Source organism: Tiliqua scincoides, chromosome 4, assembly GCF_035046505.1.
Source record: "Tiliqua scincoides isolate rTilSci1 chromosome 4, rTilSci1.hap2, whole genome shotgun sequence".
Classification (NCBI taxonomy): Eukaryota; Metazoa; Chordata; class Lepidosauria; order Squamata; family Scincidae; genus Tiliqua; species Tiliqua scincoides.
This window is the reverse complement of record NC_089824.1, coordinates 110,531,159-110,557,987: the sequence shown is the minus strand read 5'-3', so window position 1 is coordinate 110,557,987 and position 26,829 is coordinate 110,531,159. Positions and strand designations below refer to the sequence as shown.

Below are 26,829 nucleotides of genomic sequence, written 5' to 3'. Positions count from 1 at the left end.
AGCCAATACAGGTCCAGTCTATTTATTCACAGATTTTTATACGCGGATTTGACTCAACACAAATGGCCCCTGCAAATGAGAAAGAATGTGCTGATCCCTGGAGAAGGGGGAAAATGCATCCCTTTCAAATCGGTTTTAAAAACTGAACAGTCCTTTAACAACAGCCTCCTTAATGAGAGACAGAGAGGGCAGCAGGCTAACAATCCATCAATCCTTCTCTCTCCTCTGGACCATTTTGCTGATCAGCATCATTTTGCTGATCATTTTGCATTGGTGAAGGGAGGGGCTGAGTGAAGTGCTGATGGATTGTTTTCTTAATAACTCTTATCTTAGAGTCAAAAGGTCAGCAAGGCTGTTTTTCAATCACTGGAGCAAAGAAACTTTGTTTTTTAAATTGATTTGCTATAGTGTGGTTTTTTTATCCTCTTGAGTGCTTGGAATAATTAGTCTCAACCTGTATCTGCTTTCTTTTCTTCTATAATTGATTTATTTTGCTTTGTGAATTTTTTTGCTGGAAATTGGTATATAAATATTCAAAATCTTAAAGAAAAGTAAAATATTTTATATATAGGCTTCCGCATTGATTCCTTTGTGTCTCAGTGTTTTCCAGCTTTTATTCAAATCGTGTGTACATGAACCACATATTGTTCTTTCCCTTTATGGTGCTTTGAGGAGTTTACGTGAGCTTTTAGGAGTCTCCTGGAAACACAATCCATGAAACATTGAAATGCTTTTTTTAAGTTGCTAACTTTTGTATCCACTTGTAACACTTCTGGATCCAACTTGTATCCACCTGAAATCTCAAATCTATTTCTAATCTGTAAATAGCTTGTAAATAAAAGCTCTATACGCTTTTAAAAGAGTTTGTGCCTGTTTAGAGAATGAATTCCGTAAATATTTCCATCAGTTTTGAATTTGACTTTGATACCTAAAGTTTGGAGCAGTTCTAAAACACCTGATTACTGAGATTTGGAGAAACATTAACTCTGCTATTGTGAAGGCTGAAAGTGGCTGAAACATTATCTACTCAGCTGATAATGTTTGACCTCAAATAGTAAAAGGAATTTTTTTTTCCCAGTGGAGTACAGAAGAGAAGTCAGTTTAAAACAAAAAAAAATATTGCAGACTAGATGATATCCTGTGAATATATGTGAAATGTTTTTGTGTGAATTCTACCTTTCCTGTTTATTTGCATGTAATGAAAATACTCTGCCTGTGCTAGCAGGCGTGTCATGAATGTTTCATGAAACCAGGCTACCATGGAAAATATGCTTGTGTGAGCTTTCTCTTAGACTTAGGAGGCTTTACAGATATAGTAATTTTTGTTGCTTAAAAAATTGTAACAATTTAGTCTGAACATCAACCATTTCTAGACAGCTTAAGCTATCTCAGAACAACCAGTTAAACACACAATACTGTAATCTTAATATGGAATTAGGGCCAAATTGTATGTTATCCTATAAATGTGTGTGTTTATATAGCATCCATGGGGCAAAAAACAGTGAGTAAAACCATAGTGGTGGCATTAGGGAGGCTTAAGGACTTTGCCTCCACCATGACTCAGCTTCCAAATGTGCTTTTCCATGTGCTTTTTAAAAAGGGGGGAGGAGAAGCTTACATTGGACAAGGTCCACATAACATAGGTTATGTTAACATAACATAACCTTGTTATGTTACAAGGTTACATAACATCCACAAGGTCACCAGTTCGAGGCCACTGGCACCATGCGACCTTGAAGCAGCTGACAAGCTGAAGCCGAGCTATTCCATCTGCTCTGAGTGTGGGAGGATGGAGGCCAGAATGTGAAACCAGATCAGAGTGAAACATCTGGACTGTTGTGGTTCTTGAAAGAAAGAACCTTCTTTCATTTGTAAAAATCCCTACGGGGATTTAAATAAGCCTGCCTATGTAAACCGCCTTGAATAAAATCTTGAATAAAGACCAAGAAAGGCGGTATATAAATCCCTCTACTACTACTACTACTACTATGATGATGATGATGTGTGGAATCAGGACCAGTTGGGAACAGAACTACAGTGAGGGCAAAGTCCTAAAGCCCCCCCTCTAACCCCCCTCTACCTCCCCTACTGTATTTTGTGGGAAAGCCATCCTCAACTACTGTTGAAAGCAAACAGACAAACCATGTCCCTTTCATTGGATCGTTTGGAATCTGTTTTTATTTGTGCATTTTTTATGTTTTATTATTGCATGGTATTGTAGTTTTTAAAGTGGTGTTTTCTGCCTTGGGGGCCTCTTTGGCTTGGTGTAAATGCTTAGATTAATAAATGCAACAGCCAAAGATTTCAATTTCTAGTAAGTCAATGAGTACTAGTGAAAATAGAGTGGAGAGTATTTCTAAAAATTTGCAGGTTCAAATGAGTATTTTTAGATGGACATAAAAATGAGATCTGGCAATGTGGTCTAATGCATTTAACTTGATGCATAGTGGATCCTTTTTAGATTTTGGGAATCTAGGCTTGAGGGCTGCAAAGTGAAGTTACCAAGAGTGAGATTATATTAAAAACTGAGATTCCCCACCAGTGCCTGAGCATTTTCAAACAAAGGTTTGGATTTCCTTTTATTTCAGCCAGTTTGATAACTTGTCTACTCTGCATGACTTCTCCAGTATATGATAGGTAATGCAAACAAATACGTGCGTTAAACTTATTGCTTGAGTTCTATACAGTACTTCTGGGTGCTTTTCTCTATAACATTTCTCATTGCGATTTGTAGGAAAACAACCTTTGTGACTTTGGCTTTGATTTGGATCTGATGTCTTGGGACCCAGGTCCTTGGGATGGTACAAAGCAGACCCTAGCAGGTAATTTCAGGTTGAATTGCTCATTGTAATAGGCAGTTCTAGGTCTACTTTTGAAAAATTCCTTTGGCAGCACAGCTTAAAAGTTTGGTGCAGAAGTAATGGGATTTGTTTTGTACAAGAGGCTACATTGGGTGAAGCATGATCAAACTGTGTTTTAATTCAAGAAAATAACTGAGCTTCTCCAGATGTAGCTAAGATGAAAGAGGCTTGTACTTGCAGAGAAGCCATATGGATGAAAGGAGAATGATAATAATAAAGGACTGTGTCAGGATAATAAAGGATTATGCTAAGCTATCTGAGGGAGGGACACCAGAGAACCCCAAAGCCCATATAAATAGATAACTAGTCTTGCTTTTATTTTAAAACTCATACCTAACTATTCTGCATGTTTGGATACCAAGGTGGCCCTATTAAAAATACAGTGTAAACAACTTAGCATTGTTGACAGAAATGAAGGAAACAAATGTGACATTCATCATGTCCTTATTGTAATTGTAAGGATAAGTGCCTTCTCATAAGTGCCTACTCTCATACACCTGCAGTATTGTGTCCAGTTGTGGTTGCCACATCTCAAAAAGGACATAGTGGAAATGGAAAAGGTGCAAAAGAGCGACTAAGATGATTACTGGGCTGGGGTACCTTCCTTATGAGGAAAGGCTATGGTGTTTGGGCCTCTTCAGCCTAGAAAAGAGGTGCCTGAGGGGTTACATGATTGAGACATACAAAATTATGCACAGGAAGGATAAAGTGGATAGAGCATAAGAACAGCCCCACTGGATCAGGCCATAGGCCCATCTAGTCCAGCTTCCTGTATCTCACAGCGGCCCACCAAATGCCCCAGGGAGCACACCAGATAACAAGAGACCTCATCCTGGTGCCCTCCCTTGCATCTGGCATTCTGACATAACCCATTTCTAAAATCAGGAGGTTGCGCATACACATCATGGCTTGTACCCCATAATGGATTTTTCCTCCAGAAACTTGTCCAATCCCCTTTTAAAGGCATCTAGGCTAGATCCTGTGGCAAGGAGTTCCACAGACCGACCACACGCTGAGTAAAGAAATATTTTCTTTTATCTGTCCTAACCCGCCCAACACTCAATTTTAGTGGATGTCCCCTGGTTCTGGTATTATGTGAGAGTGTAAAGAGCATCTCCCTATCCACTCTGTCCATCCCCTGCATAATTTTATATGTCTCAATCATGTCCCCCCCTCAGGCGTCTCTTTTCTAGGCTGAAGAGGCCCAAACGCCGTAGCCTTTCCTCATAAGGAAGGTGCCCCAGCCCCATAATCATCTTAGTCGCTCTCTTTTGCACCTTTTCCATTTCCACTATGTCTTTTTTGAGATGCGGCGACCAGAACTGGACACAATACTCCAGGTGTGGCCTTACCAGGTTTCATGAAATGAAAAAAATGATTATGAAAAGATTATGAAAAGAGGTTGAAAAGAAGATTATGAAGAGCGATGCTCTTTATACTCTCACATAATACCAGAACCAAAGGACATCCACTAAAATTGAGTGTTGGGAGAGTTAGGACAGACAAAAGAAAATGTTTCTTTACTCAGTGTTTGGTCGGTCTGTGGAACTCCTTGCCGCATGACAGCATCTGACCTGGATGCCTTTAAAAGGGGATTGGACAAGTTTCTGGAGGAAAAATCCATTATGGGTTACAAGCCATGATGTGTATGTGTGACCTCCTGATTTTAGAAATGGGTTATGTCAGAATGCCAGATGCAAGGGAGGGCACCAGGATGAGGTCTCTTGTTATCTGGTGTGCTCCCTGGGGCATTTGGTAGTGTGAGATACAGGAAGCTGGACTAGATGGGCCTATGGCCTGATCCAGTGGGGCTGTTCTTATGTTCTCATGTTCTCATCTTGTCACCTGTTCAGGATGCATCTGAAAACAAACCAGACCAGATTAGGGGGGTAGCTTGCATGTTTCTCAATTACCAAGGCAATCAAGAAAGCTCACCATGTGCAGGAAAAAAAGTGTGCCTTCTACACTCAGCGATTGTCACTTGAGAGTCCATGTCATATATTTGTGCTTGTGTTTTGTGTCTTAAGGGGAATGCAAAGCTCCCCTCCATTTTGCATTCTCTTAGCATTCTGTCATGCACTCCAGAGGGAAGTGGGGGGTCGTTTGTCTCTGAGTGAACAGAAACCAAGCTGTTGATTGCCCACCTGCTGCTGCTCTCCCGCATTACAATGATAAGCCAGGCTACTTTTAAACTGCTGTGCAATGGGAGGTTTTTAAAAAAATTGATTTCATTTGACACTATCTTTGGCATCCATGCGGGTTCAGAGAATGGAACCTCTGTGTTTTCCAGGACAAAACCTGTATGTTGAATCTTATGTTCTCTTTACTGCTTCATTTTGCAGATGTAGACTGGAAAGTGGAGCCCCTCTCACCAGCCACTTCAACATATTCTGTTCCTTCTCCTTTATCTGTGGATTCTTCAACACAACATGTATCTGTAAGTTATTAAACACAATGGACTAGGCAATGCGTTGTAATAGCATGAATCAAATTGGAATTCAAAAACAACTCCCCACTTATGGTCAGTCTTTAAGATGCAAAGAGGCAATTGTGTTTCCTTACTGCTGTGTAGCTCATGTATTCTTCTGGTAGTAATTTTGTAGGAAATATCAAGGGATTGCACCTTTTCTGTATTAATAGTGATGCTGGAAGTAAGTGACAGTTCTCCCTTAAAGGAAATAGATGAAGAATAGATGAACTGAGGCTAAGGGTGAACAACTTTGCCCCAGGCCATTGAGTATTTGGCTGTTCTGGTGACCTACTGCAAGTTCTTCCAAGCCAATTGACACTGTCCTTGCAGAACTTAATCTAGTCTAACATAACTTTTTCAGTAACATTTTGTTTTTGGGCTGTTGACCTTTGATCTCAAGCAACTCCCACATCTCTCTGGTTTTGTGTTTTTTTTTCCTTTCCAGGCATTGTCTATCACTTTCAGCTGTTAGGTGTGCTGAATTTTTTGCTTGTGGAGCAGAGTTGGGTATGCTCATGAAAGGATCTCCTAAACTAGATTGAGATGTTGAAGACCTAGTATAATATAGAAAAAGTGTTCCAGATGAAATGTGGACAGAACTGCAGATTTTAGAACAAATTTTTTTTACCAGTATGTGTTTGTCTTGTGCTCTCTTGTCGCCACAGGAAAGACCTGATTTTGTGTGCATTTTTTACTTTTTCAGGAAGACAGTGATTTGGGCTCTAGTTCCCACCCATCTCCTGTTTCTTTGTATGAAAAAGGCTCCCAAAGTCCCTCTTCACCTGTGGAACAAAAGGAGAAGAAACCCCCACCCAAAACCACCCATAATCCAGGTATGACTGATTGCTAGTTTTGTAGTTTTGATTGCAAATGGCTAGTTTTTACTGCTGGTCCCCTCTCCCCTGCTACAACATGGGGATAATAATTCTGGGTTATTTTAAGGATAACTGATAACTAGGCCTGTCATCCAGTTAAGATGCTTTGGCTTAGGCCAGAGTTTCTCAAACTGTGGGTCAGGACCCACCAGGTGGGTTGTGAGCTAATTTCAGGTGAGTCCCCATTCATTTCAATATTTTATTTTGAATATGAGACTTAATGCTCCCATGGTATGTGACTGCTGACTGCATTTGGGGAAATGTGACAGATCTGTACTTTTAAAAGGCTACTATGTACATGCTTTGAACAATGATAGTAAATGGGACTTACTCCTGGGTAAGTGTGGGTAGGACTGCAGCCTAGGCTTGCTAACAATTTTCCTGCTTGATTATGTCACTTCTGGTCATGACATCACTTCCAGTGGTCCTGACAGATTTTCATTCTAAAAAGTGGACACTGGTGTTTGAGTTTGAGAACCACTGGCTTAGTCAATTGTATGGACCTTTTAATTAAAATCAACTTAACCTTGCAATTCATCTAAGAATGCACTGGAAGCACACTATGTAAATCTTATCATTACCCTATCCCCATTTTCTACTGCATTTTCCATTCTGTAGATTCTACCTTTGGTTTAGCTTTTGCTTAGAGAAAGGATTACAGTGATCTTTTAGTGCTGAGGTTCTTAAACTGGGGCATCATGCTGCCCCAGCCTGAGAGCCTCAGCCTCTGGCCCCTTAAGGGAAGGGGGAAGGCAGCAATGCAATCCCCAGGATCACGCTGCTCCGGGGGGGGGGGGGAAGGGGGGTTTCTTACTTACAAGGCAGTGCAGCAGCCTCCAGGAGATGTGGGGAGCCCCACGGAACTCTCCACAGGACTCCCCACGTCTTAGAATAGTATAAATAAGTAATCAGAAACCACTTCTGGTTTTGCAATTGCAATCTGGAAGTGGTTTCCAATCACTTATTTTTACTACTCTAAGACTTCATGCAGCTCCTCACACCTCCTGGGGGCTGCTGCATCATCCTGAAAGTAACCCCCCCTTAGCCCCCAGCAGTGGCGCAATTCTGGGGATTGCATTGCTGCCTTTGCCCCTCCCCTGCCAAGACTGACCCTGGGAGACACACTCCCAAGAAGTTTGAGAACCGATGTTTTAATGTCATCCAGAATTAAAGTGCGATGTACACTCAGACCCTGAGAAGCAAGAGATGGTTGCCTTAATATAAAACAATGGATGGAGGAGTTCTGTTTGTGATAGTTTTAATCACAAGCAAAATCAGAGGCTTTTGTTAAGTTTTGAAGTTAAAGCTTGTATTCTAGCTGTGTTTTGGTTTCTTTGATTTGATGTAATTGGGGCTTTGCCCCAACCTCTGTCACTAACCAATACTTCAGAGAACAATGCTGTCTCCTTATTTGAGTCACACAATTACCATAGATACTGGCCTATAGGGCAATAAATTTCTTCCCAGAAAAGCAGCCTGAATCATTGCCCTGCCTTATCTCCTGGGCAGGCAAGCATCGAGGGTGGGGGGAGGCAAGTGAGCCAGCCAATCACTATTGTGGGAGGGAGGGAGGGAGGGAGGGAGCAAGTGATCTTCTTGGCTGCCTTTGGGCGTGGAGTGGTGTGGGGTGTGTTCCTGTTCCTTCAGTCTGTTGCCCAGCTGCAGAAGCTCCAAGGGCAGGGCAGGGCAATTGCCACCTCAGCCATCAGCAGCCCCCCTCGCTCAGCACCAGCGCTCATGGAGGCATCTCTGGAGCAGCACCCAAGACAGCAGGAGACAATGAGCTGTGTGTGGGAGGGAGCATCTGAGCAAGGGAGAAGCAGTCCATCTCCTCTTTCCTTCTTGTTCCCCCTTCCTACTGTATTTAAACTTCAAGCACTCCATTGGAAAGCTCAACTTGCTAACCCCCTTCCCATCTCCCCACAGATGAAGTTGGAGAGGGTGGGGAAGGGGGGAAAGTGATATTTTGAAAGAGAGAGAGAGGCAGGCAGCCTGCAGAAGGCTGTACCTTTGTTTCTTAAGCCTTTGAAAGTCCATCTCCTCTTTCCTTGTTTTTGCCCCCTCCCCCTTATTGAATCCAAATTTTAAACTCTCTTTTGCTAAGCTGAGGCTTGCTAGCCCCTCTCCCCATAATCATTCATCACTGATGAAGTTGTACTGGGGGGAGAGGAAGAGTTAACTTTTATAAAAGAAAAAGTTTGTGTGTGTGTGTGTGTGTGTGTGTGAGAGAGAGAGAGAGAGCACTTAAAACAGTTAAGGTTACAATCCTAGCCACACTTTCATGGGAGTAAGCCCCACTGACTATTAAGAGACTTGCTTCTGAGTAGGCATGCCTAGGATTGGGCTCCCAGTCTATTCCCTCCTCTTGCTTTCCTCTCCACCTCTCTCCTTACTGTATACAGTCACACTTCAGTCTCCCCTTTGCAAAACTTTTTGCAAACCTTGCTAACCTCATTTCCCCCTATCCTCACCAATGAAGTTGGACTGGAGGGGAAAAGTCCCTGCATTTGTGTATGGGGGGGGGGGAGCATCTATGTGTGTGTGAGAGAGAAGCAATCTCCCTGTGCGTGTGTCCTTTTCACTGGAAGAGTCCTGGAGACCTTGCAAAGATGCAAAACACAGGAAAAGCAGAGAGTAGAATTTAAAGTAGTATTATTCTGCAGCAACAGGTATTTTAGCCAGAGATCTTAGCTGCATGCTGGCAGGAGCTAGAAAGCACTTGCAACAGCTGCAACAGTATCTCCAGGCAATCGGGCATTCCTCCTCCTCCTCAGCCCCTGCTAGTCTTCAAAAGGACAGGAAAGGGGAGCAGGAGCCTGGAGCACGTCCCATGCGTGTCGTCAGTGGGGCTTACTCCCAGGAAAGTGCAAGTAGGATGGCAGCCTTTGAGCCCAAGCCTGTGCATGCCTACTCAGAAGTAAATTCCATTGGCAGTGGGGCTTACTCCCAGGAAAAGATGGAAGTGAAACTAAGCCAGCAGTGGGGGGTGGGGGTGAGAGGAAAAGGGCAGAATCACCCCACTTCTTTGAAACTCCCCTGACAGCCTTGATCCTGTTGTAAATCAAGAGGAGGAAACAGCCCTCAGACCAAGTGAGGGTGGGCTTGTTGCAGCTGCAGGATGCACCTTCCCTGAAAGTGGAAACACTCCCATCAAATGTCTCACAAACTACAATTCAGAGTACCATTACTTAGGAATAACACCCAGGGAAAGCAATGGGTTTGCTTCTGAGTAAACAGGGTTTCAGTTATGTGCAGCTGCACTTGGTCACAGCCATTTGCTGTTGCTTGTCTCTGCTGTGAATTGAATTGTACACTCCCAGTTGTGTTCTAAGTTGTATGTTATATGTAGAGCTTCTGGCTTAAGAGCAGAAGACTCTGCCTTTGCACTGTTTTGCACAAGATATGTCCTGAGAAATTCTGAGTGATCACTTTTTTAATGTTTCAGTTTTTTTCCTGTGCTGGTCTTCAATCACTGGTTCAAACATGAATTGATCACCCAAAATTAGCTATTGGTGGGGCTTTCACAGTCAACTAGTTACCTCCCTTCCTGCCTTGCTGGCCCTGCAAGGCATTCTGGAGCACTGCCATTATTCCATTCTCTTTCAAGTACCCCTAAAGGTCCTGTTGAGTGTCCCTGGGGGTACATGAACCCCAGGTTGGGAACCACTGTTCTATTTAGTATGTTGTTTACAGTGCACTTAATACTCTGACAGTGTTTACAAAAAGGTTGTGGAGACCAGAATTAAAAAAGCTACTGAATACAAATGTATTTTATGATCTTTCACTTTATTTTTAATAAATTAGATGTTTATTCTTTCTTAGATAGTTCTTAGATAACAATTACTGGACATTTTTCAGGATCTGGCCTTGGGTAAAATCAGACAAAATTATAACCTCCCTAAGTTAAACCCCCGACTTATCCAAGGTTCACAGCAAATTCCATGATTTGGGGCTCAAAACCTGCCCTCGTCTTATCTGTGAGATCGACTTATAGGTGGGTGTCTGCGGTGCTTCTCCTCATACATATAGGCCTATGTAATGTTCTAGGCCAGTGATCTTAATCCTTTTAGAAGATTGCTTCCATCTCAGTTCAGTTTCACTTTGTTCTTCAGCAAATGGATCTTCGGTGACACCCAATCGCTGTAATCCAATAGCCTCCAAACCTTCAATTCAACCCAAGCCTCTCTTGCCTGCCTTCCGGGAGAGTCAAGCCAGTGTTGGAGTACAAGCAAAAGCTATTGTCATTCCGACACTCTTAACATTGCCAAAGCAGCAACCTATTGTCACTATTCATCCTGCACATCACAAAGGTATGTGAGCAGTTGATGAGGTGGGAGGGATGGCCTGGTGCATGGTATAAAACCTGACTTTAATGCTAGAGGAGCAAGTGGGATCAGCTTCTGCTTGCTTTCGTAAAATTTATGCTTTCCCAAAGTTGGTTGTTCTAAGGGTTTTTTGGTCACTGACGTGGAACGTATGATGTTTGCAGCTTAAATGTTGTCATTAGCTGTTACCAGTGCACTCGTGGTTCATTTTGCCCTCTAGTGGTGAACAGATCTAATGCTGCTTTTCATATCTGCTTTGTTCAATCAGAGCTTAGGGTACAAAGGAAAGTGCACCCATAATGGGTTTGGAATTTGATCCTTGGTCTCTTGCTTAGATGATTTTAAAAATTATTAGTCCAGTTGATGGAGAATATTTATTTTATACATTGTTTATTTTTTTGTCTTTTAAAAAAAGCTCTTAAAGCAACTCTCAAAGATGAAAATGCAGCTATTGGTTTAAATTAACATTAATACCTACTTTTCAGATGTCTGTCAGACTGGGAGGCCACTGTCTCCTGGCTCCTCTGGAAGATGATAGAACTTCAGGATCCTCCTGCTGTGTATGTGTAGATCTGTTGACAGCTAGCTGTGATAACTGAATGGAATATCCATGTTCAGAAGCAAAGAGGTTCTGATTAATGGATGTTGGTCAGCAAGCAACAGGGAAGGGCTTTCTCCATCTTTCTTATGAGATTTCTGGGGATGTTTGGTTGATGTATCAGAAAGATTGTGCTAGGCTAAATGGGCCTTTGTTCTGATAAAGCATAAGCTTTTCTAAGTTGGCGGTTTGTGTGCCATATAGCAAACCATTACTGAAACTCAAGGAAGTCTCAAAGTAGCACTTGATATGGTATGGGGCTTCCTATTTAAAGAGAAAAGTTTCAGTAGACTAGTGCAACCCCTTCAGTGAGTTAAGAGCTCCTTTTTGGAGCCCACTTTAGGGGATAGGATGCTTAAGATTTGAAATGTGTGTCTAAGCCTGACATGTGTAAGCTTTCATCTGTGAGAGGTGAACACTGCTTTCCCCTCTTGGTACAACAGTGAAGTGAAAAAAGTATCATGCATGGAAACTTTTTTCGAACCCAAAATAAGGGGTACAGTTTTGCCTTTTTGTTTCCTCTTTAGGTCAGCCAGTGATGCTTTCTCAGTCTGCCGTAGTACAGCTTCAGACCTCTGGGATCCTTCCTTCCACAAGCCCAGTAATTGCTGTCACTGGTGGGGTCACACCACTGCCTGGTCACACTGTTAGTGTTTTGCCACGAACTCCAGGAAAGAATTTGGCAACTGGAAACTTAGCAGAAGTGAAGCCTGTTGTTCATGCCACTGCCCCAAATACTAGCATGGATGTAAGTTCTCTTTGGTTTGTGATGGGGCTTGCAGTTGGAGTATTTCATTGCAGTAGATCTTGGGATTTTGAGAAATCTGTCGGCAAGCTTTGCAGTCTACCTGGTGTATGACATGGGCTCCTGCAATCTTGATTCATCTTTCCATTTTAAAATAAACCTCCATTCCTTATTAAGGAGCAGATCACAAATGGCAAGATAGGCAGTATCTCCTGAAGACTTGCAAACTCTATGAAAACTTGATCCGTTTCCTCTCGTTACCATCAGGGTGCTATGCTAATTTGCCTCACCTAGTTTTCTGACTGATATTTATACCATTTTTCCCTTCCTTTGTGTTTGTCAACAACCTGTTGGCTATATTCACATTGATATTGGTGAAATCTTTGAAATCATGTTTTTGACACTGCTTTATGTAGATGGAAAGCTGTGTGCACTTTGGACTCTTATCCCACTGCAGTAAACTGTGATGGTCATACTCATATTGAGTATTTAGTGAGCACTAGACCATTGTCTCCTGCCGACTCCTTTGTTCAGATAACTACTGCCCTGCTTTGCTGTGCCAAGGAGATCCTGGCAGTATCATTAGCCCTGTACCTGGTGGGCCTTGGTGGTGGTGGGCAAGAGTGCTTTTGTAGTCCCAGGTCCCCTAAAGCCCTGGAAAGTTGAGTTGAGTAAGCCTCCCTTTGCCCGTCTGTTTCAGGTGTTCACCAATATATGCTGCATTTCTCTCTTTCTCTGCCAGTTGTGACTGAATTCCTTTCCCTTGGCTACTCCATGAATCAAGGCCAAAAAATTTCTGCTCAGCCCCAAGTAGTGAACAGCTAATTGTGCACTGTGTTGTCAGGGCAGGTGGAGAAGGTGGAGGAAGGGTGATCTTCCATGGCTGCCCTTAACTGCAGCACCCTTAACCGAACTCTGGAAGAGGTGGGGCCTTTGAAAACACAAAAATTATCAATAGTGACTTAAGTGTAGGAGACATTGGATAATGAATTAAGAATCAATAGGAATACTAAATCAAACTCAGACAGACAACAGAGTGTCATGCTCTTTAATGGGGTTTTGCTTGGGTAGATACTGTACCTTTATCAAATTGAGAGAAGGGTAATGTTGGAACTCTGGATTGAAGCAACCAAAGAAATTATGATATTCTGGAATTGGTAAAAAGATTTGCTTTCTATAATAAAATGTTGCTGCTGATTATTTGTGTATATTGACACCTTCTGCTGTCCTCACTTGCAAGCATGGCAGCATTCCTAGTTTTAACCAATTTCCTTGTCATCTACAGATAAATGTTCTGAAACGGCAGCAACGTATGATAAAAAACCGGGAATCGGCTTGTCAGTCGCGCAGAAAGAAAAAGGATTATCTGCTGGGCTTGGAAGCTAGGCTGAAGCAAGCCTTGTTGGAGAATGATCACCTTAAGAAAGAGAATGGCTCACTAAAGAGGCAGCTGGATGAACTGGCAATCGAGGTAGGAGATGATTGTAGAAAAATGCATTTTGGAGTAGTTTCTTTATCTGGAACACATAATTAACAATTCCCAAGGCGGCTAACAGGCTTGATTAAATGCAATATAATTTGACATTTTTACTTTAGATTCTCAGGAGAAACAAAAACAAAATCTGGTAGAGTTGCTGACATGCTGGAAGATCTTTGTCCAGCACCAGAAAAACATCAGGTTTGGTGTTGGGAGGCTATTCCAAATGTAGGGCATCACAATGGGTGAAAACCCTCTCTCCAGTCACTGCTAGTCTAACTTCAGACAGAGGAACCTAAAGGCCTCTGAATGACTGAGGTTTCAGGCAGGAAGAATGATCTTTGAGCTAGCCAGGTTTCAAACTATATAGCAGTGGTTTTCAACCGCTGTGCTGTGGTACACTGGTGTGCCGCGAGACTGCCTCAGGAGTGCCATGGGGCCAAGGAGACAGGCAGCAGCTGTGCGCATGGGAGAAGCAGCCGCTTGGAGTCTCATGTGGCATCAGGAGAAGGAGCAGCCTGTGAAGGGGCTTCGAAGCTCCTGCTGTTGCTGGTACCTGCCCCGCACGCTGATTGGGCAGCCAGAGAAGCCTGGAGGAGCTCCCAGCAGGCAGGAGCGTGGTGTGAGTGAGAGCGAGCAGTGAGCCAGAAGGTGGAAAGCAGGTACAAAGCCAGCAAAGCAGCTGACTGAAAAGGATCCTTGAGAGACCCTTTTCCCTACCTGCAATGCCCCAAAGTGACCCTCCTTGTGTTGCCTCCACTGGCAAGGCTTTGGCTTTGACAGTAAGAGCGTTAGGCCACAATCCTATCTATGTTTACCTAGGAGTAAACCCCATTGACTATAATGGGTCTTATTTCTGAATAGATGTACAGAGGCTTGGGCTCTTGGTCGCACTCTTTTTCTTGAATACATGAGTAGGCAATTGATGCTTTTCTCTTTTCCCCCACTCCACCACCTCCCCTTCCACATATACGTTCCCCCATCATAATTGCAGTTAACCTCTCTCTTACTGCCTCTCCCCTCCCTCTTCCCCACCTTCCAGAGTCCAGAATCAGTTGCCTCAGATTCTTTCTCTCTCTCTCTCTCTCCTCCCCCCGCCCCAGTGAATCCTGCACTTGTTTCAGTCACATTTCCTCACTGCCCCTCACCCCCATTTCTCCAGTATGTGCTCAGTCTCACCTCTTTGCCAACATTTCCTTGCATTTCAAAGCATATCAATTGATATCAATTTGATCACCTACTTCAAAACATTGTTCCTCCTTTCCAGAAACCACATATACTTCCCTCTCCAAGCTTCTTGTGAATTTCTTTATCATGTAATGATCTAAATGTATTATATTAATTGTGACATAATAATGTAATTAAAAACTAGTAGAGTGCCTTGACAACTTTAGTGCCTTGTCAGTGTGCTGTGAGCTGAAAAAGGTTGAAAATGGCTGCTATAGAGTTTTTAAAATTACTTCAAATTGTGCCTAGAAACTGGCCAACAGCTAATGTAATGTGCTCTCTGTAGCCAGTCCCAGTTGATAACCTAGCAGCTTTATTCTGTACTAACTGAAATTTTTGAAAAGGCTTCAAAGGCAACCCTATATATACAGCATATAGTTTGCCTTTTGTAGTGCCATGTTTGGGATTCTGGAAACTGCAAAAGAATCTGGTGTACTAAATATCTCTAGATTGCAGGACCTGTGAGCTTTGAAGGATTTTCTCTGCTTTGGATGAATTCAGTTTTGGCTGTCCTGAATCCTGTGGCCCACTGTGGCTAGCCACTGCAAAAGAACCAAGGCTCTTTGATCTAGAAGAGCTGAGAAAGGAGGGAAAGCAGCGCCTAAGTCAGGGGAAGGAGGAAGGAAGAATTGGATAATAGTAGTACACTCACAGTATCTTCTTCTGTGGCTTTGCAAGGTCTGACCAAGCATCCTTATTTGCGATCTAACCTGAAGTTGTTTAAGCTAGTTCACTTTTAAGGGTCACAGACTATAATTATTCGTTGCATGTTCGTTAAAACACTCATTGGAATTTGCAGTCATGTTGCCAGCACTCTTAAGATCAGATATCATTGAAAGAACTGATAGGTTTGATAGGTGGTGTTCCTCCTCTCAAGTGACAGTAAGCATCACAGTGGATGTTGAATGCAGTATTTGGCTGAATGCACATGAGGAAAATGAACATTGTTAAGCAGTTATAAAATATGGGCGATGTTACTTCTCTCTTGTGATATTAATAATAGCACTCATAATTCTGAAAAGCATGGAAGAATGTTGCTCATTCATAATCTTCTCTGATTTTTCCCGTTTTGCTCAGAACCAGAATCTCAAAGTCTCCCCTCCAAAGAGAAGAGCTCTCTGCGTGATGGTGCTGCTAGCCTTAGTAATGCTGAATTATGACCGACTCAGGTAAAGTTCCCTTTCAGCATCATTGGAGAGCTTGGGTCACTAGTCATGAATATTATTCTTAAAAAAGTTGTAGTTTATCAAAGTAGAATTCATGGGGAAAAATGTTTTCCACTCCTAAAAAGGGATTCACAGTCTTAAGCAAAAAGACATACTAGTAAACAACCACTGGAAAAGTCACTAATGCTGGGGAAAAAATTGTTGGGGAAACACATTGTTTTCCCTCGCCACAGCTGATGGTAAGAGAAACACAACTAAGGTGTCTCTACTCAGTTACCGTGTTAGCAATGTCCAAAGGTGGGTCCAAACCTGTTCAGGATATCCCATCCACCAGCATTTTAAGTTTCAGCAATTCTTTTGTTCAGATAGTCACAGCAAGGGCAAGTAACCAGAGAAAGTCTTTCAGGCTCAGAAACCAGCTCCACAATGATAAAAAGCTGACAGTACTCTCTGATGATGCTTCTTACAAACTAAATTCCTAAAGAGCTAAAATAGTTGTATCCTGCCTTTTTTGGGAATCTCTCAAGGCAGCTAGTAAAACATACTAGCAATAAAATAAGAGCAGCAGATATAAACTAAGATAATGATGAGTTCCACCTTGAGCTAAATAACTAAACTTTATTTAGTCAATCTAACTACAAATGATGATGTTGTGTCAGTGACTAAACTCAAAATCTGGTCTCCATTTTAATTGGATTATCCTATTATAAAATAGTTAAAAGACCAAAAGAGAGCTTACAAGGTGATACCAAAGGTGCAAGGTGGACATGGTTAGAAGGAGAGCTCTGCGGTTTGGATTGTACTGCTGAAAAGACAGAATTGCATATAGCCACTGGAGATAGTGCATAGCCATCCCAACTAGTAGCTATTGATATACTGGGCCTCCATGAATTTGTCCCATTTCCTTTCTAAAGCTGTCCAAGCTCATCTAGCCTGGGTGTTTACTAAAAGATACTGGTGGTGAGGCCGCTGCTTTCCAAGTAAGGGTATGTGAGCTGAAGGTGGTGAAGAGGATTGACCTGCAGCACTGAAAACTGAGTTTATATTACCTAAAGAAGATGAAGCGGGAGGCTGGATTTGAAGCTTCTGCTTTCTGTTGACTGACCGTGCTCTACCAAGGATATTTTTAAATGCACTCAATTGTGCAGGAGGCTTTTAGGCCTTGAAGATGCAGGGCTTCTCTGGTTGAACCTGACCAAACTTTAAAGATCTAGCTAGTGTGACTGATTTCCATCACCGGGGGGGGGGGGGGAAGGACATTGCTTTTTAGAGAGCAGAAATCCTATTTGCCAATATGTGACTGTCTGAAGATAGTGATTCTAGAAACCCTTTGCAGATTAAATAAGTTTATACAAAATGCAGAAGATTTCTGGGTGCACCAAAGCACACAAAGAACCTATGGCTACTCTCCCCTTGCTCTTGTAGAACTAGCAGTTATTTGGATTTGTCTGTGAAGCACACAGGCCCCTTGTAAGGCTGAAAGCAGGAGAGGCAGTGCTTATATTAGCAAGAGACTAGTTCAAATAATGCACTAAGTATATTAGGGATGTACCAAACCCCTTGGATATGTGTCACATGACTCTCCTTGAAAATTCTTAGATGTTTCACCCTTTAAGAACTCCTTTAACTTGCTTTGAATTTTACTTTGTGGAAAATTTCAGGGTCAGCTCTAGGTATAGTGCATAACACCAGAGGAATAGTTTGTAACTATTAGGATTGGATTCTGCTGTTGTTGCCTAAGCATCTCGGCAGATGGCGCCTTAAGCAAGTCAGCTGGCAAGGACTGGCTGCCTGGAGTGGGAAGCTCTCTGCTTCTGGCATTCATAGACCTTTTTAGTTTTTCATTTTTGCTGCTTGGAAGCTTCCCAGCTCTAACTCAAGGATTATTCTGTCCTTAGAAAACTTTTATAACCAGGCAAGTGGTTCGTATGATATCACTGTTGGCTGGGTCAGAGCAGTTACTGTACAGTTTAGATTTTTTCAAAAATCCTGACATTTTAATTGTGCAAGGTGTGTTTTTTAGCCAGATTAACAAATTAAATCCAGTTAAACTTGCTGGTAGAGATGGCTTTCCAAATTATCAATCTGACATGCAGCCCAGGAACATGAAGTACAGCTAAAGTACCAGTTGTCATTGTGCAAATCTGCTATACCGATAGAGTGAGGTGCAAAGATGAAGGTGAGGACAGATTACTATTCTTCATTCCCTGCCCCCCACAAATGCTATCTGAATTTGTCATAAGGTGGCTGTGTATTTTTTTGAATCTGACCAATTTAAGCATGGTGGGCTAAGAATTAAGAGTACTTTTATCTTTGCCTCCTTCTAAAGAGCTCAGAGTGGTTCATTTTTTAAATCTATTTGAATAATTTATATCCCACCTTTCCCATGCCTTAGCAAATGCCCAAGGCGATTATAAAGCTCCATAATAAAGTACAAAGTATCATAAAATGTAAGAAGATGACAAAACATTAAACAAAGCATTAAAAACATTAATTTTAAAATTAAACAGAGAAACTTAAAATTAAAATAAAGCAAGACCTAACATTGGGGGAAACAAATAAGTCCAGGGAAGCAGTCAAGTCACAGTAGTGTTTGAGAGGCACAGAATGCCAATATTGGCAACCAAATGCCAGACAAAGTAAGTACCTTTTGAGCCCTCATTATGACGGAGGGAGTAGTTATTAATTCCCTGGAAGGGAATTCCTAGCTGTGTCACTGCTGCAGAGAAGGTTTACCCCCAAGCTGCCACCCATCTCACTTGGGACAGAGGCGGCACTTGTAGAAGAGCCCCATCAGATAACCTAAGATGGTGGGCTGGAATGTATGGGATGGGTCTTTCAGATAGCCTTAGACCCAAATCAGGGAGTTTTGTTGTTGGCATCCTTCAGTCTCGGAAGACCATGGTGTCATACTCTGAATGGTGGTTCTGGAACAGAGTGTCCTCTCCAGTGCGTGAAGCCTGGATAAAGTAGGTATGGAGGATAGGCTGTTACCCATGCAGCAAATCCCCCCTCTCCACATCGCTGAAATGGTCCAATGGAAAGGCAGAGGCCAATACGGTTGGTTCCAGCGGCGTTGCAGGAGTTGCCAGAACGTGACTGTGTTCAGTCATGAACTGCCTCAGGGACTCCAGCTCCGGATTTTGCCTCGAGGTTGACTCCTGAAGCCTTTTCCATAACTGGATGTAGCCACAAGGCAGTGGAGGTTTGGGATCAGAGTTTTCCTTCTCTCAGATGAGCTGCCTTCCCAGGCTGACGAGTCCCATCTACCCGGTGGCTGTTTAGTCGCCTCTTACGACAAGTACAGCCAAACTGAGGGCCTATTCTTATCCCCCAGCCCCCAGGGGGCAGGGAGTTTTGTATAGGGGGGGAGTTTTGTTTAGGGGTAGGGAGTTTTGTATAGGGGCATTATAATATTCACAGCCTTGTTAACAATCCCTTTTCTAGTAATTCCTAGCTTGAAATTTGCCTCCTTCAAACCTGCTGCAGAATTCGGAATCTGCTTTAGTTAACACCCTGAATTGTCTGGCATCATCTGCAAACTCAGCCACCTCACTACTCCCCCCCTTTTCATTTTATGAACAAGTTAAAAAAAAAGCATCAGTTTCAGTCCAGAGTGTAATACATTGGAGAGCACACCGCTGCTGGTTTTCTACTTTTCATAACTAGTTATTGATTGTTTAGGACCTAAACTTTAGGTTGTTTTTGCCAGAGCTTTATAGCTTGTTTACTTGGCAAGTTAAGTCTTGCTCTGTGTTTGATTTCTTAGTTTTATTTTATGGAACTTGGTTTTGAAACAGGTGGGAGAGGATGTTAGTCTGCAGGGCAGGCATTTCTGAATTCCACACTGCAGTTCCAGTTGTACCCATAGAGGGCAGGCTTCTTTTAATCCTACACCACAAATCCAGTCACAGCCAAGAGAGGGCAGGCTTCTCTGCTGTCCCTATAAGTTTCTAAAGATAAGTTTCTCCCTAGGATTCAGGTGCTGACAGTTAATTAACTTTGCTGTGCCCTCATTTAACTCTAAGGTAGCTAATTCATTTAATTAGAAGTCAATATCTTCTCAGCTCAGATGCTTAACTTACCTGTTTGCTTCCTATTTACCAGGACATTTAGGTTGATTGTTCTCCTACAGCTGACTCCAAATTTTATTTGGGGAAAAAAATAGGAAAGGGTGAGAAGGTGGCTCCCAATTTTCAGAAAGCTTGTGTTACATCTGATGCATGTTGTTGCTGTATAGAACAGCCTAACTAAGCAGTCTGTCTTAAATTCCTTGCTGTATCTTTGTAAACCCTAAGTGTATATTCTTCCTGAGAGCTTGACTTAAGGGTAATGGATGTGTGTAACCTAAGTGCCATGCTTTGTATAATTTACTGATAGAAAAAAGCATGTCTTGCTGATGAGACTGCAGTTGTGAAATGAATCATGTGTCCCTGTCCACTTGGAAATTACTCCTGGGGAAAACATGAAAGCAAGGCTACTCTCATGATGCCCTTCTTCATATCCTGTGTTTTCTCTGCTGCAGTGGAGGAAATCTGGCATCCAAAAAGTGGTGGTGTGTAGGGTATGGGCATGTATGTGGTTGGGCAGATTGGGAGAAACTGGCTTAAGTAAATTCTGCTACTTCGTTAAAAACCCAATAAAGCAGTGGTTCTCACACATGTAGCACTTTTTAGAATGAGAATCTGTTAGGACCCACCAGAAGTGATGTCATGACTGGAAATGACATCATCAAGCAGGAAAATTTTTAACAATCCTAGGCTGCAATCCTACCCAGACTTACCTAGGAGTAAGTCCCATTTACTATCATAGTTAAAATATACATAGTAACTTGTTAAAAGCACAAGTCTGTAACAACCCCTGCTAATTGGGTAAGAGGCATTTTTTCAAGTGGGTGCTCCTTTTTTTAGCAGGTGGAGAGTAACTGGCCCACCTCACCCCAGCACTGTCTGTTTTAGTGGCTGTCTGCTGGTATTCTTTTTGCATCTTTTTAGATTGTGAGCCCTTTTGGGACAGGGAGCCATTTAGTTATTTGATTTTTCTCTGTAAACCGCTTTGTGAACATTTAGTTGAAAAGCGGTATATAAATACTGTTAATAATAATAATAATAATAATAATAGTTCCCGAAATGCAGTCACATACCATGGTAGCATCAAGTTCTAATGTATTTTTTTTTTTAAATTTAAATTAATGGGGACCCACCTGAAATTGGCTCACAACTTACTTGGGACCTACAGTTTGAGAAACACTGCAATAAAGAATAATGTTGAGTCATAAAGTTTTCAGTTCTTTTATGGTGTTGCCTCATGCAAAGGGCACCAGACAATACTAACCAAACAGGGAGAGGCCTGTCAGCTGGTCCTAGAAACTAAGTTTAATTACCTATCTACGTTTGGCAAGTTTTTTGGTTTTTTCTACTCTGCCTCTCATTAGTGCCTATTAAGCAACACACATACACAAATTCAAATATATAACTCTTAAAATTTTAAAAATTTAGTTATTTTTGTCTGTTTAGTTATTTTCCCTGTAACCCACTTTCTGAACCTCTTTGTTGAAAAGCAGTGTATACTGTAGATACTTGCCTATAGGGTGAGAAATTTCTGCCAATAAATCAGGCTTAGATCATCACCTTGTCTTGTCTCTGGGGGTCAAGGCTATTCAAGCAAGTTGTGGCACCTGGCAAAGCAATGCAGAGATAATTAGAGGGCTGTTAATCTCCATGGTAACCTCCCTGCCAAACTGCAGCCGAAGCTAACCTTTTATTCTCCACCTGAGAAAAGGGCTCAAGGCTTCCATTGAAATCAAGCAAACCTGGTACTCTTTAGCAGACCCTGCTGCAGCCTTGTTCCATTTTGCAAATGCTTTGCAGTGGTCTGTTTTTTTAATGCCAGGATGTAATCCTTGTTTCCACTTTGAAACAAAGTCCCAGGCTACAATTCAGTGCACCATTACTTAAGAATAACACCCATGGAAAGCAATGGGCCTACTTCTGAGTAAATAGGGTTGCAGCTATGTCCAGCTGCACTTGTTCACACTTGTTGCTTGTCTCTCTGCTGTGTATTGAATTGCACATGCCCAGTTATGTATTATATGTTATGTGTAGAGCCTCTGGTTTAACACATCAGGCACCTTAAAGAAGGCATAGTCTTCAGTTCTTCAGAGATAAAAAGAGAAAATACTGTGATGAATACACAGTATTCATATAGAGGCGATTATAGAGTATTCATATAGAGGTTTTCATATAGAGGCGATTAGGGCTTATATTATTCATATTAATTACAAACATTTATCTAATATGAGGGATACAATTTGTGGAAATGGGCTGCCAAGGGGTATGAAAGTGAAAAAAGGTTGGGAACCACTGCAGAAGAATCAGTAATCAAATCCTTTTCACTGTTTTGCACCAGGAGTGTCCTGAGAAATTCTTCCATAGATCACTTTCCATATTATGTTTCAGTGTTTTTACTGTGCTGGTTTTCAGTCACAGGTTCATACATGAATTGATGGCCAAAAACTACGTATTGGTGGGGCTTTCACAGCCAACTATTTACCTCCCTTCCTACCTTTGCTGGCCCTGCAAGTCATTCTGGAGCCCTTTTCTGCAATTATTCAGTTCTTTTTCAAGTACTCCTAAAGGTCCTGTCGAATGCCTCTGGGGTACATTTACCCCAGGTTGGGAACCACTATTCTACTGGTATGGTGTTTACAAAAAGGTTAAGAATAAAAACGTATCATATGATCTTCTATTGTATTTTTAATAAATGAGAGACTGTACAGTTCTTAGGTAACAATTAATGGTAGTTATTTTTCAGGATATGGCCTCTGATAAAATCAGACAAAACTATAGTCAGACACTCCCCTATGTAACCCCTGACTTATCCGAGGGTCATAGAACATTCCATGATTTTTGCTCAAGACTTTTCCTCAGCTTATCTGTGAGACAGATTTATAGGCAAGTATATACAGTAAATATTAAAACTGCACTAAAATCATGAATTGCAGCACCTGCTCCAAATATTTTCACATGGGGAAAAATGCTAAAGTACATAATGCTAGATAACTTCATCTCATTAAGGAATTCTGGAGGAATTGGAATGGTGTCATCACTGAGAATAAGCACTTCCATAATAATAGTAATTATGGTATTTATCGTATTTAAATTACAGTATTTATATGCCACCTTTCTGGTCATTGGATTACTCCTCTGACTTTATTCAAGGCGGTTTACATAGGCAGGCGTTCCTAAATCCCTCAAGGAGATTTTTACAGTCATAGAGGTCCTCTCTTTCAAGAACCAACAACATTTCAGAATGGATCTTCCTGGTTTGGTCTCACTTCTGGTCTCCAGTTATCCCACGCAAACTGACAAGCAGCTCCATCTCTCACATGGAGGGCAGCTGAGATGCTTCTTGCTCACACCAAAAGCAGGTGGAATCACTCAGCTCGGCTTGTCAACTGCTTCAAGGTCTCATTTTCAGCCGTTCAGGGAGCTGCCGGTGTCCTTGAACTGGCACCTTCTGATGTTATCTTTGGGCTAACAGAGGCTCTACCCTCTAGACAAGACCTCCTGCCCTCCTGCCATTTTAGTTCAGTTTATAATCCTTTTACAGCATTGTACTATACGCTAGTATAGATTGGATTACTAAAACATATTTTGCATGGAATTGCCCTTGAAGAAAGTCTGGAAATTTCCATTGGGCCAGAATGCAATCGCTAGGGTTTTGTCAGGAACCGTCAATCATGTATCATAACAATTCTTTACCAGCTTTCCTGGCTACCAAATTGTTTCTGGGTCCAAGGTGTTGGTTTTGACATTTATAAGCCTAAGCATTCTTGGAGCAGGGTATGTTAGGCTTTGCCTCATCCCATATGAGTTTGCCTGAGGACTTTGCTCTACATCAGAAGCCCTCCTATGTGTTCCCTCACCATTTGAGTGTGAGACAAGACCCATGGTGGCAGTTAGGTATGAAAGGCAGAACCCTTTAATTGTGGTACCTTGAAAGTAGAGTGGCCTCCCTAGAGAAGTACACCTAGCTGCTTTGCTGCCTGCTTTTTGGTGGTCTCTGAAAATAATCCAGTTCTACAGAGCTTTCAAAGGATCTGGTTCTTTTACATTATTCCTGATTTTTACTACTTGGTTCGTTTTCAACTGTTGCTTTTAAAGTTGGTTTTTCTGGAGATTCTTTTTTTAAGATTATAATCTCTGTTAGTTGCAAATGCTATAAGCCATCTTGAGTGCGTTTTTAATATAGAAAGGTATGCCTTTCTATATATTCCTTCTATGTACGTTTGTTCAATATACATAGAATGAGGAATATTATTCCAAGATCTGGAGAAGGATTTTGTGGCTCACAGTCCTGGCTGCTTTGCTACACCTGCACTCTTAGATGGTTTTGGTGAACCATGGTTAATTAGGAGTCTCCAGTGAATCAAATCTGAATATCCCAGGCAGAGATTCCACTATAGATGAGTAGCAGCAAAGCTGGGTTCTATCTCAACTGCTATCCTTGTCACATGGCTTGCAGCAGTAAGATGTGCTAGAATTCAACTGACAGGTTTGTCTTTTGCTTTTAGCACGTTGGAATGGGGCCTCAAGTCTACTGAACTTCGTGTCAGCCCTGCTCACCAGAGCAGGCACCTTCTTGAATTCTCTGAAAACATACCGCAGGAAACAGATGGCAGGAATAATAATGGGTGAGCATAATTTCTGTGGTATGACTGAAGTCTTGGTCTGCATGTGACTTGCAGCTTTGACACTGCAGTGCTGATTGTAATAATGGTGATAGCATGTGCTCCTGAACCATTCCTACTGCTCTGTGGGTTGCCCAGACTTGACCAATCTGAACAGCCTAAGAGCATCTGATCCAAATTCTGTTCCAAAACATTCATTCAGCTGTTCCCTCACTGTAACCTGTGTCTGTAAAATAAATTGATTTCTGCTCCAGATGTCACAACTACTGCCAAAAGTGCAGTTGGAAATGAATTGGTGAATAGGTTACGGTTACTAGGGCCAAACTGTTGTTCTTTGGAGCTCTGGCTTGGATACCTGACCATAAAAAGAAGTTTGCAGTGTTGTTTAAACCTGTGGTATTATACCATTTTTTAGCAACAGAAGCAGCTTACATAGCAAAAAGAGCAAAACAAGTTAAAAAAAACAAAACATAGGGTTCCCTGTCCTAGAGGGACTCACAATCTAAAAAATGGAAGGGAGGCACCAGCAACATTGTCTCTTAAAATTGAGACAATTGCTACCCCCTGCTAAATATAAGAGAAGCACCACTTTTAAAAGGTGTCTCTTTGTCCAGCTTGCAGAAGATCTTGTCAGGATCCTATTGAAGCTGTAAGCAGTTACAAGTCTGGCCTTGGATGATAGTGGTTGCTTTTTGAAACCTAGTAGTTCTTGCTCTCTGTTGCTTGTGACTTGAGCTGAAGCCAGAGGAGCAGCAGACAGAAAGTGTTAGTCTGTTAAGCAGCAGGATGGGATGCCAAGCTTGTAGCCTTTTTATTAGGCATAGCTGATCCAGAGATTTCATGTTGCCTGTGTGTCACTGACATACAATGTTTTTCCTTCTGTACCTGAACTGTCCTTTTGTACTCCACTGTCCAGTGCAATGGAAAGAGAGCAAGCTGCTACTGGAGGAGGAAGTGGAAGCTGAGGAGGACCCTTGACTTGCAGGAGGAGACCTGTATAAGACCTGCTCTGCACATTATGCAGTGTGAGGCAGTAGAATTCTGGATTGCTCCACAACAGACTGGAGATATGGGGTCATATTTTGGAATACTCCTGTTTGCTGAAAACCTCCTCCCAGAAAATCAGGGAGAGGTCTGCACCCAACCTTTCTTCCACTGTGCTAATTTACTTCATGCAAGGAAGGGTCTTTATTTTGTGTTTGTGTGGGGAAGCATTCTAAATTATGACTCTATACTTCCAGTTTGAAATGGAGCAAATCAGAACCTCAGCTTACTGTCTCACTCTGTATAATGTATAGGTTGGATCATGAAATATTAGAGCTGGAAGGGACCTAGGAGCTCATTGCTTCACATTCTTACTCAGTGCCAGCAACTACTACAGCATCTGTGACAGGTGGCCATTCAGTCTCTATTTGTAAATCTCCAAGGAAGGGGAGCCCATTACTGCATGAAGCAGACTGTTTCAATGCTGGACAGCTGTTAAAGAAATTCTTCCTGTTGTGTACTTCTCTGCGTTTTCAAGTGCTTGGTTCAGAAAGTACGCCCTCCCTTCTTCTATGTGACAGCTCTTCGGATGCTTGAAGATGACAATCATTTCTGCTTTAGTCTTCTCTTCACCAGTTCAAACATGCCAAACTCTTAACCATTCCTTGTAGAACTTTGTTTCTAGACACCTCCTCATCTTTGTTGCCCTCTCTTCTGAACTTGTTCCACGTTATCCGTGTCCTCTTTGGAATATTGCGTCCAGTCCTGGCCATCTCATTATAAGTGAAGTCTGATTCTTGCAGAATAGAATGGAACTATTACTACTTATAATGCAAACACTGTACCTCTAATACAGTCCAACATTGTATTTGCTTTGTTTGCAGCCACATCATACTGCTGGTTCATGGTCCAGTAGGGTTGCAATCCTATGTATGCTTAGCTGAGAGTGTCCCATTGGACACTCCAAACTTACTTCCAAGTAAATATAGCACAATCATAAGATACCTAGATCTTTTTCATAAGTGCTACTGCCAAGGTCTTCTCCACCCTGTATTTAGTGCCTCACATTTGTTTGTACCTACCTGCATGCAGGACTTCACATTTGTTTTAATTAAATAACATATTTTTGGCATGAACCTAATGATTTAGTGGTTGTGATAGTTTTATATCCTGATTCTGTCTTCCAGGGTATTAGCCATTGCCCCCACTGTATCATCTGCAGATTTGAAAAGTATTCCCTCTTCCCCTCATTCAGGTCATTTATAAAAATGTTGAACAACCCAGGGTCCAAGTCACAACCCTGTGGCACCCCACTCAGAACTTCTCTCTAGGTTGACATGGAGTCTTCTGTTGGCACTCGCTGGGAATGGCTGTTCAATGAGCTTTATACCAACGAAACAGCAGTACCA

General features: G+C 42.0%; 1 protein-coding gene across 1 annotated transcript in view; it reads left to right on the top strand.

Annotated features, from left to right (window-relative positions):
• The window catches only part of ATF6 (activating transcription factor 6), a 109,871-nt gene that overhangs the window by 3,625 nt on the left and 79,417 nt on the right, over positions 1-26,829 (top strand). The window contains exons 3-10 of the mRNA XM_066622907.1: positions 2,735-2,822; positions 5,204-5,298; positions 6,035-6,164; positions 10,319-10,516; positions 11,657-11,877; positions 13,160-13,345; positions 15,656-15,747; positions 24,320-24,439. Of these exons, the coding sequence (XP_066479004.1) occupies positions 2,735-2,822; positions 5,204-5,298; positions 6,035-6,164; positions 10,319-10,516; positions 11,657-11,877; positions 13,160-13,345; positions 15,656-15,747; positions 24,320-24,439 (1,130 nt within the window). The remainder of the gene's footprint in view (positions 1-2,734; positions 2,823-5,203; positions 5,299-6,034; positions 6,165-10,318; positions 10,517-11,656; positions 11,878-13,159; positions 13,346-15,655; positions 15,748-24,319; positions 24,440-26,829) is intronic.